Below are 11287 nucleotides of genomic sequence, written 5' to 3'. Positions count from 1 at the left end.
GACAAGTGAATTACTTAAGACAGTATGGGGTGAAAGGGAAGACAATTGCTAGTTCAGGGGGCTAGAAGTCTGTTTACTACTAGGGGCACTGAAACCACAGAGTGGTACTACAAGTCTTGGAGGACTATGTAGGGATCTGTGATAAAGAGGAAATCATAAGAATTTCAAAGGGTTGAACCAGGGACAGCACCGAGTTCATATCCCTTATTAGGAAAGAGGCAGCTGATGCGGTATTTGAGTGTGTGTGTGTGTGTATACACACATACAAATATATATGTACGTATACACACATGTATATATGTAGATATACACCTATACAAATATACACATATGTGTGTACACATTGCATATATGTGTATATCTGTCTTGGGGTCCTTGTGAGTCTTTACATCTTCTGAATATTATGTAGAGTGAAATGAAGATTGCACTGTATGCTATCCCACTTTTGGGGAAACATACATGAGCTATGACCCAAGGAAGATTTACTTTGGCCTATGTGAGAAATTTAAAACACTTCGTATTATAGCTACTTCTGTGTATGTTTGTCTGAAAATAATCTGGCAGAGATGAGAAGCCCATGGGGTCAGGATGAGGCAGTACTGGGATGTAGTAACCCAAAGAAGACATAAACTCAGGCTTAATATCAGAAAACAAAATAAAACAAAACTTCCTAAGGATTAGAACTATCCAAAAAGGAATGAATAGGCTACCTCTGCAAGCCATGGTTTTCCTCTCCCTCATTTAGAAGTCTTTGAGTGGAGTCTGGTTGACCACAGATCATTTGTCATTATGTTATAGTAAGGATTCCTTTCCTATTATAGGAGACAAGATCTATGATGAGGTTCTTCCCAACTCTGAAATTCTGTATGATTCTGACTGCTTTCCAGGACCTAGGCCAGCTAAGTTCAGAGAAGCTCATCTCCACAAGATAGTCCATTGGATATGAATTTTTGACCATGGTACCTCATTAAACAAAGAAACATACAAAATGGCCTTAGGCTTACATGACTCCTTCCCACTTTGGCAATAAAAATATCAATAATAGTTTGCACCTTAGTTCTTGAAATATTTTCCTTATGTAATATGATCCTGCCACTCCCTTTTGAGATGGTTACTATTACATCACTAAATGAAGCATCTGGAATTTCATCAATGTGGTAATTTCTTCCTACCCCCCACCCCAAGCAGATTACAATCCATCTCTGATTTAGCAGTCAAGTCTTGGAGAGTTTCCTGGGGTTCAGGGATGTCACATGACTTTGCCATGGTCGCCAAATTAAAAAAGATCGAGAGCAGCATTTGAATCCGTCTTCTTAAACCCAGTTCTACTACTCTGTCCACTGTACTATACTATCTCTCAACTATAGTTAGTTCCATTTATTTGGGATGACAATGATCATTAGCTTGTGGAAAAGAAAAAAAGACTTTCTATTCTAATTTACCACAACTTTGCCACTCTTTGCTACATAAATCTGATGTGTGAAAAAAAGACAAAATTGCTTAATGAACAGTCATGACCTCATCTTAGTTTATACAATGTGTAGTTTTCTTTCAAGTTCAAGCTCAACCTCAGGATTTGACTTTAACTTTCTTTAACATCATAAACAGAATTCTATAACAAGGTTTCTTACTATGATGTGAGTTCAGAGACAGCTGGTGCTTTGGTTTATAGTTAGGGTCATGATATCTGAAATGTAACTCCACAGAAGAAACCCTGTCTAGAACATAGCTACCCTGGGGTAGTACTATATGAACCTCAGGTTGTCCAAGTGAACTTTGAAGAAATGGAAAAGAATATTGAATTATTCATATTTAATCAGAATTTTAGATGGAGGGGTCACTACTTTGGCTTATAGGATCATTATAGGATCTTGCATATAGAGTTAGAAGGAATATTAGAGACAGTCTAATCCGACTCCTCATTACATAGATGAGGAAACTGAGGCTCAGAGAAAAGTCACTTGTCCCAGATCACACAGTTAGTGGCAGAGGTAAGATTTGAACCCAGATCCTCTCAGTCTAAATTCAGTACTATTTCCACGGTACTACACCATCTCTTAGGAGAATACCATTTTAATAGCTAGGTGACCCTGGGTCAGTCATTTCACTTCTCTCACCCTTAACTTACTCATCTATAAAATGGGTATAATAACAGTACTTCAACCAGAGGGTTGTTGTCTGACTCAAATAAGATGACCTATGGAAAGCAATTTGCAAATCTTAAAGTACGACATCAATGTTTGTGATTATTGTTACTATTAAAAACAGCTAGGTGGCGCTGCAGTGGGTAGAGTACTGGGCCTGGAAGACTCATCATCTTGAGTTCAAATGTGACCTCAGACACTTACTAGCTGTGTGACCCTGGGCAAGTAACTTTACCCTGTTTGTCTCAGTTTCCTCATCTGTCAAATGAGCTGGAGAAGGAAATGATAGACTGACCACTCTAGTATCTTTGCCAAGAAAGCCCCATTTGGGACTCACAGAGAGTCAGATGTGACTGAAGAACAACTATTATGATTATGATTATTACAGCTAGCATTTATATAGCAACTACTCTGTGCCCAGCACGGTGGCAAAACCTTGACAATTATTCATTTTATCCTCACAACAATCCTGGGAGGTAGAGGTTATTGTTATCACCCCCATTTTATAAATGAGGAAACTGATGCAAACAGGGTAAGTGACTTGCCCAGGGTCACACAGCTAATAAGAGTCTGAGGCCAGATTCGAACTCCAGACTCTGTGAACACAACCAGAGACGCTTGTTTAATTCCTACAGGGACAGGAATGTTTCTTGGGCCATAGCCTTTACTGTGGGGGAGTCTAGTCGGGCATCATGTGGCTGACCTGGATTCAAATCTCATCTCTGAAGCATATCACCTGTGTGACATTGGTCAAGTCACCTAAACTTTCCTGCCTCAATTTCCTCATTGGTAAATTGACAAAGCTGGACAAGATAGCCTCAGAGGTCTCCTCCACCTCTGGATTGTATGATCCTATCATCCTCAGAGCCTGACCCAAGAACAGTATTGTCCAATCTCTAGCCCCTGGGGAAAATGGGTTTGTTGAATGACTAATTAAGGACAACTAGCAGGGCCCAAGGAAAGAAACCTCTAGCCCAGCTGTCCTGAAAAACACCCCAACAATGATGAAAAGTGCTGCAGAGATAGTGAAGATTCAACAGAATCTAAGGAGCTAGCTAGTTTTCTTAGGCCAGAGTTGCAGAAAAGAGCTGGAAAGAAAACCAGAAACCAGTTCTCAGAACTGTGGCAGGCCAGGCCAGGCCAGGCCAGGCCAGTGGGGACCTGGCCATTCCAACCCAGAATGCTGCAGCTGGACAGAGCCTGCACCTGACACAAAGTCTCAGAACTGAAATGACAAACGCCAAGAAACAACAAAAACCTCCTTAATACAATTGAAGAAGTATAGGTTAAGAAAAGCCCAAATGATAAACCCAGAAGAAAGGAACTATACATACAAAGATACATAGGGAAGAAAAAAAAGGTCTTAGCCACTGAGACTACAAGAGTATGTGGGGGAAATTGATCAAGGATTTTTTTTTTAATTAGAGCTCTTGAGGGGAAAATGGAAGGAGAAAAAAAATAGCTTGGAGCAGAAAGTAGAAAATCCTACCAAAGAAGGGAGATATATGAAAAATAGGATGGAGAAATTTAAAATCAATAAGGAGATGAAACAAGAAATAGAACAAAATGAAAAGGATAAAAAAAAAGAAAATGAGAGAGAGTCAAAAATAGGCAACCTAGAAAACTGGTTGAGGAAAAATAATTAAGAAGCATTAGACTCCCTGAAAACCATAATGAAAGCAAAAAGTTGAATATCACATTTCTCGGAATAATAAAAATAAAACTGCCCTGAACTATTAGAATGAGACGGATAAATATAAATAAAAATAGAAAGATTTCACCATGGCAATATAAAAACCAAAGACATCAATGAAAATGTATTTTTTAACTAAAAATTAAAATTAAAACAGTCCAGATTTTTCCAAAAAAATGGGACATGGATTTGGAATTCTCCACTGAAAACATGCAGGAATACCATAAGAAATATCTAGAGCTTCTAAATCAAAGAATATATACTCTGGGGAATCAGGAGAATTTAAGTAGTAAAGAAACACAGTCAGGCTCACCCAAGATGATGCTGCAACTAACTACAATAAGGTGGTTTTTTTAAAAGGCTTAAAACACAGAACAACTTATCCCGCAAAATTGAGAAAATTGAGTATGATCTTGCAAGGAGGAAATGGCTGGTTAAATATGACAGTTCTCAAGATTCCTGATGAAAAGTACAGAGCTGGGGAAAATCCTTGAAATGCAAACCGACCATACATCATAAAAAGTATAATCCATCAAGGACATTTGGAGAAAGAACCCAAACATAAATTGAGACAGAATAATGTAATTCTAAAAATGGGTGGGTCAAAGCATAAAACATGGAAATAAATAATTCTATCAAAAAATTAAAATAATTAGATAATATATATGACAACTTTAAAAATGAAGGCAAAGTGATATAAACAAGTGTTGAAAACTATCTCTACATGTAACTGGAAAATAATAAAAAATAATAAAAAAGTGGTTCTTAGGGGGAATTTCTATCTCTACGCACTTTCTTCAACAAAAGAGAGGTTAAAAAACAACATATCAGTTACTTGGTTATACAACCACAAATAAAATTTATAATAAACAGATTTTAAAATAGAAAAAATAAAAACCATATATTTTATACTCTACTGTAAAACACGTATATAGCAATAAAAACTATAAAAGCAACAAATCAAAAACAAGAAATGTTTAAAAAACAGAAATTCTGAGAAGTCAAAGAGATAAATGAAAATGAAAACCAAAAAAACCCACCTTGCAATGATAACCATCAATCAAGCAACATGTATTTATTAAGCGTCTACTACGTGCTAGCTCCCCACAAAGACAACCAATGACTTCTGCATTGATCGTAAACAATTACTAGAGGGCAAGATGTGTAAAAAAAAAAAAAATATGCCCCTGCTACAGAGCTAAGAAAACAATAGACCCAAGGACCACAACCGGGAAAAAAAGCAAGCACACCCACCAAGGAAGCAAAGCGAATATTGCAAAATTCAAAAGAACCAGCCTGACTGAAAGAAAAGACTGGAGGAGAGACCCCCACCCACCCCTTTGCAGACTGTGGGAGGTGGACGAGTGCGGTACATCACATCGCACACGTTCTCAGACTTTTTCAGTGTATTGATCAGGAATGCTGATTCCGCCCCCCCCCCTTCTTTCTCTCTCTCTCTCTCTCTCTCTCTCTCTCTCTCTCTCTCTCTTTCTCTCTCTCTCTCTCTCTCTCTCTCTCTCTTTTTGTCTTTAAACATATTGTTTGTTATGTGGCTCTCTGGGAGGAGGAGGGAGGATACTGGGGGAAATAATAGAGATTAAAAAAACCTTAAGATTAGCATAAAAACCTTATTTTTCAAAACTAAAAAATACAAAATAGTTTTTATAAAAATTAAAAACTTAAAAAATTAATTAAAAAATTAAAAAGAAAAACAGAATCTCTGATTCTGATCATGGATAGAAACCAGTTGTTTACACTTTGGACTGGTCAAATGCATGTAAGAGGAATTGTGTGCTATGTGGATATACTCTGGACACTGATTGGACTGTAATGTTTTAAAAGGGAAATTTTATTAGGAGGCATTTTAACACTCAAACATAATGTGCATCCATGGCAACAGACTCATAATGATTTAGAAGCATAAATGAAGGCTTGTCCATTAATCTCCCTCGTAACAAAAAATAAAGTTCTGCCCTCCAGGACAAGTCTCCAATATTGAATGATTAAGTATTGATTAAGTGATTGAATTAGTGCCTTCTGTATTAGAATGTAAGTGCTTTGATGGCAAGGCTCTTGGTTTGCCCTTTGTATACCTCTAAAACCCATAGTATTGCATAAAAACTTACAGGTTTAGTGTTATGAAGTAAAAAAAAAATGTGTGCATGTGTGTAGACTGTCATTGCCATGATTTTTAAAAATCAGCAAATGATATATGGAAATTGAAACCAGTAGAATTGAATATAAAACATGCTTTTGTTGATCAAATTCTATTTGAAATACATTACTTTCCTCCTTGAAATCATTTTGTTTTGTTGGAGGAATATAGAACTATTATGCTCCCATATATTCTTAAGCTCATAGGTTTAGTGTTGAAAGGGTTAGATAGATAATTGAGGTTACCTAATTTTTACAGGAAAACTGAGGCCCAGAGAGGTTATTAAAAGACCTGCCCAAAGTCACACAGTTATTGTCTTATGGAGTTTGAATTTGAACTCAGGTACTATGGTTATTTGGGGAGAGCTGAATTTATATGTCGAGGGTTTTGTTTTGGTTGGTCAAATGAGATTTCTAATATGGAACTTTTTAAAAAAAAATAATGAGACAGGTTATGCTGAATCTCAGTGTCAAGGCCTGGCTCAAACCCCAACTAATATTCTTGGGAGCTGGGAGAACCTAGAGACGTCACTGGATCTTTTTCAACCTTAGTTTCTTCATTTATAAAACAGGGATAATAAGAGCATGTATCCACATAGTGCGGTTGTGATTGTCACGGGGAAATCAACATATTTCTCTTCCCCTCCTCCTCCCCCCCCCCCCCAGACGAGGATCAAAATTAGGTACAGTGTATAAAGTGCTTTGGAAAACTTCAAACAAATAAACACAATTTGCCCATTTAAAATAATGCTGAAAAAATCTATGAGAAAAATTGGTAGTGCAGATCTTCATCTTTTGCCTTAGATATTTCCATTAAATCAGCAATGCCCCTTTAGGTTACGTTTATACTTAAAATGTGGAAGAGAAGAATGAAATATCTTTCCAGATAATTTTTTTAACCATTCATTTTTAAATTTTAAGTTTCAAATTCTCTTCCTCCTTCCAGCCCTTTCCCCACCCATTGAAAGGTTAGCCTTTTCCTCCCTCCAGCCCCTCCCCTAGCCATTGGGGCCTGCCTTTTCAGATATTTTTTTCTTCTTTTTTTTACATTCATTTCTTTGAGTTCCAAATTCCCTTCCTCCCTCCAGCCCTTCCCCGACCCATTGAGAAGGCCCGGCTTTTCAGATGATTTTTAAAAACATTTTTAAAAATTTTGACTTTGAAATTTTTTTCCTTATTCCAATCCCTCCCCCACCTATTAAGAAGGCCAGCCTTTTCAAATAAGTTTTTTTTTTAACATTCATTTTTAAATTTTTAGTTCCGTATTCTCTCCCTCCCCCATCCGTTGAACAAGCTAGATAATTCAAACCAAACCCCGAAACAAATCTTGTGCACTTTCACCTCATTATTTTTCTGGTGAACGTTTGGGGTCCTGGGGCTTGCCTGTGTCAGTTACCTGCATATGAACTCTCCATGTGAACAGTTTGAAATATTCTCCATTTTTTGCTGCCACCCTTAGTCAGTGAGGTCTGACCTTTGCCAGGACGGCGGACAATGCTTTTTAAAAAGCGAGGTGGATTTGTCTGCTCAAAACAAAGGGGGAAGCTTTAGAGATAGAGTCTGGGAAGCCTCGTTCCCATATGGATGTATTATTAAATCCGTTTTCTCTAGGTAGCTGCTTTCACACCCTTGTTTCTTAGTGTAAATGATGGGGCTTTAGAGGCGAGGGACCTGAGTTCAAATCCCCAACTTAACCTGCCACTTAATACCCCGAGTTGAGTAAATTATTTCTCCTCTTTTATGCGGTTGTTTTTTTTTTTCTTCCTGTAAAATTCAGGAGAGCTGAATTAAATGACAGGAGAGGTCCTTTTGAGCCCTCACTCTATTCCATCTATTTTAAAATGTTTTTATATTTTTAAAATGTTGATTTTACCCCCTAAATCTATGAGCTTATGAACGATGTACAGCACAGAACAAATATTATTTAATTTGTCTGACTGTAGAGAATCCCAGGGCCAGTGCCGAGTAATAGTTACCCCTATGAGGTGACAGAACTAGGTAAATAAGGTTTTCTTCCAGCCGATGATAATGATGTTGGCATAAGACAACAAGGGGCATCAGAATGGGACCCAGGGCAAACAGGCATATGTCGATGAACGTCATCATCTCGGCTTGGTGAATATCCATACAGACCGACTTAATGACCGCTTTTAGGTTACAGAAGAAATGACGAATTTCATTTTGGACACACACAGGCATTTGGAAAGTCAAAATTATAAATGATAGTGGTACCAAGAATACCCACCAGCTAGGCCACCCTCACCAGCTGGCTGCAAACTTAGATGGTCATTCCTCCTGGATATAACAATGGGTTGCAAACGGCTAATTAGCAGTCAAAAGATAGCAGGACCCGCAAGCTGCATTCATTCAGTGGCTGCCTGGCAACCAAAGGTAGGGAATTGTGAGACTGCAAGCACGGAGAAAAATCTGAGCTGAGACCAAAGCCTATAACATTCTAAGGAAAATGCTGGAGGGGCAGTCGATTTTGAATGGGAGAGGTGAGGAAGAAGGTAGTGCATGGAACGGTGGAGTCTACACTCGACAGATAATGCGGTTAAAATTAAGACGCTGCCCAGAATTTATTTAAATTGTCCGGGGTTGCCATATAGGTTCCCCGAAGCACTGTTAACAAAGGAACCCCAAGCCTAGATTTCTCAATTCTAAGAAAACAAATTTCACAACCCCGCCCGCCTTAGATCCTCTTTTTCTGTGTTGGCCAAGTTTTATAACTAAGACTTCTAGGTAAAGAAGACTGTTAATTAAAGAATGCTTCAAGGCTTTACAGCCAGACGCTTTGGGGCTGAAAGTGGGAAGGAGAATTTTTTTTTTCGCCCCCGGTTTCTATTTTGCGTTGGAAAGAGCGCTGAATGCTAGGGCCCAGAACAAAGGGATTGGGGGGGGGGGGAGGATCAATTGAATCCATTGATTAGGCGGGCCCGGCGAGTCCGAAGTTTACGCGAGAAAGGAATCAGATTAGCAAATTTGTAAAATAAAGGGTGGAGGGCGGCGCAGAAAGAAAACGGAAGGCACAAAATTCGCTTCAATTCACGAAAACATTTATTGAGCACCTGACTGAGTTCAGGTGCTGGGCTTCCCAGCTTTGGCACTGGTGGGACGGGACTGGGGCTGGGGCTGGGGCTGGGGCTGGGGCTGGGGCTGGGGCTGGGGCTGGGGCTGCGGGCGGGGCAGGGGAAATGGGGCGGTGGGAGTCAGCGGCTTGTAGGCGATGTCGCTGCCACGGGGCCTCCTCCAGGCACGTCGTCTCCTCTTTACTCTCCGCTCTGCTCGTTTCGCGCCGACTGGAGGCCGCTTTACTCCGGGATCCCCTGCTTAAAAGGGGCCCGAAAGGGGTAAGAGGTAGGGGCCGGGGATGGGGCTCGGGGCTGGAGCCGGGGGCGGGGGCGGGGGCGGGGGCGGGGAGGAGGGAGCCAGACGCAGGGCGGGGTCAAACTCCCACCAAGCCAGTTGCTGGACCCTGAGGGCTGGATCATCAGGGAGGCGGGGGGCAAGCTCCAGCTCCCAGCGGCTGCTCACACCACCTCGAACTGCACCACGAACTCCTCCTGGGGCAGAACGCGCACGTGCTGCATGGCGCGGTGGGCGTCTGCTGCGATGAGCATGGCCTGCTGTACGTCTGCGTAGGGTACCAGGGCGCCGGCCAACACGCGGTGTGGGTGGTTGGTAAAGGAGGGCAGGGGCGTGGCGGGCGGCCCCTTCTTCTTCCAGTAGCTCCGAAGACCGCCTCCAGATGATCCACCGCCGCAGCTGGTCCCGGATCCGCAGCAGCTCCCGCCTCCGCAAACAACGGCCCAGTTGAGCTTGGCGAGCCGACTGTGATACAAACGGGCGCGATCCATGCATTCGTGAGGCCCCAGGCGCTGCGACTGGGCCGCTGCCACGTCGATGATGCTGCTCGACACCTCGGCCAGGATGGACGCGAGAAAGGACTGCTCGTCCGGACAGCTCTGCGAGTCGGATGTGGAGGACCCGTCCTGCTCGCCGGGAGGTTCCAGCAGCCGAGCCCGCTCCTCTCCAGCGGGGGCCTCCTCGTCCTCGCAGCTGCAGCAGCAGCTCCCCATGGCCCTCACTGGCCTGCTGTACTAACTCGTTCAGGTCTGCAAATGGTGTGTGCCCTTGTCCTGACTGGCCTGTCTTTCTCTACCCTCCTGTGCCCAGAAAGTCCCCACCTGACCTGTGCAGTGCCGTGCTCTGCCCAGCTCTGCCTCGAGTGCTCTGCTCAGCTCAGGCGCAATGCTCTACTGCCACGTGACCCATAGGCGCCAAACACACTCTCCACACATCGCGATGCCAGGCCAGCCCATTGCCAAGGGCAAGGGGGGGGGAGAAAAAGAGAAACCCAAATAAAATTAAGGCAAGGATAAGATTATTAGCTTCAGAAATATAAAGGACCAAAAAAAAAATGACAACAGGAAATTAATAACTTATATAGAAAAATCTCAGAGGGAAAAAAAAGACAAGTTATCAAAGCATCATTCCTCTTTCCTCCCCCCTCTCTCTCTCTCTCTCACCAAAATATCTGGTCCAGATAGATTCAAAGCGGGGTTTTTTTTTTCAACCCTCCCAAGGTTTAATAATACAGTTTATCATTTAGTCATGAATATTAATAATGCCAAGCATGTATTAGGCACATACTGTGTGCTGGCCCTGTGCTAGGCAATTGGAGTACAAAGGAAACTTAAACAGCCCCTGACAAGAAAGATGAAATGTATTCTGCCTGGTACAAAGACAGAACGAAGAATCAGAGGTGAGCATTAGAGAGAAAGATTAAGGCTTGGGGAGGGGATATCAATAAAAATAAATCAAATCAAAACAAAACAAACCCCTCCCTGAGACAGATTTCTTTAGAGCACATCTATTCTAACTCTCTCATGTAACAGGAGGAAAATGAGGCTCAAATTGGTTAAGGGACTTGCCCAAGGGGGCACAGATAGTAAGCAGTACAGCTGGGAATTAAAACCAGGCATTCTGACTCCAAGTACAACTCATAGCACACTGCCTCATGCAACTATTCTTCAGTCTTTCTCAAAATAAGGGCAGGGATACCTGGTGGTCCTTGTCACCCTTTCAGGGAATCCACAAAGTCAAAATTATTTTTTATAAAATTAAGAAGTTTATTAAAAAAAACCCAAGAGTTTTTAATTTCCCATAGGGTTAATATCAATAGACACAACCCACAAAACAAAGGGGTTCTTTTTGGGGGTGGGGGGGATTCTCAATTTTTAAGAAGAAGCCCTGAGACCTGTTTGAGAACTGCTAGCCTAATAGAATGAGCTGC

General features: G+C 41.5%; 1 protein-coding gene across 1 annotated transcript; it reads right to left on the bottom strand.

Moving 5' to 3' along the window:
• Positions 1–9521: 9521 nt before the first annotated feature.
• LOC122733963 (ragulator complex protein LAMTOR1-like) lies at positions 9522–10070 on the bottom strand. The gene has a single exon (XM_043974659.1). It carries the CDS (start codon positions 10068–10070, stop codon positions 9522–9524), a length of 549 nt encoding a protein of 182 aa, XP_043830594.1.
• Between the last annotated feature and the right edge of the window lie 1217 nt (positions 10071–11287).

Source organism: Dromiciops gliroides, chromosome X (genome assembly GCF_019393635.1).
Source record: "Dromiciops gliroides isolate mDroGli1 chromosome X, mDroGli1.pri, whole genome shotgun sequence".
Lineage (NCBI taxonomy): Eukaryota > Metazoa > Chordata > Mammalia > Microbiotheria > Microbiotheriidae > Dromiciops > Dromiciops gliroides.
Note: the sequence above shows the minus strand (reverse complement) of the source record. Positions and strands in the feature narration are given on the sequence as shown.

Coding starts and splice junctions, on each gene's coding strand:
- LOC122733963 (XM_043974659.1), bottom strand. CDS start 10,070: ATGGGGAGCTGCTGCTGCAGCTGCGAGGACGAGGAGGCCCCCGCTGGA.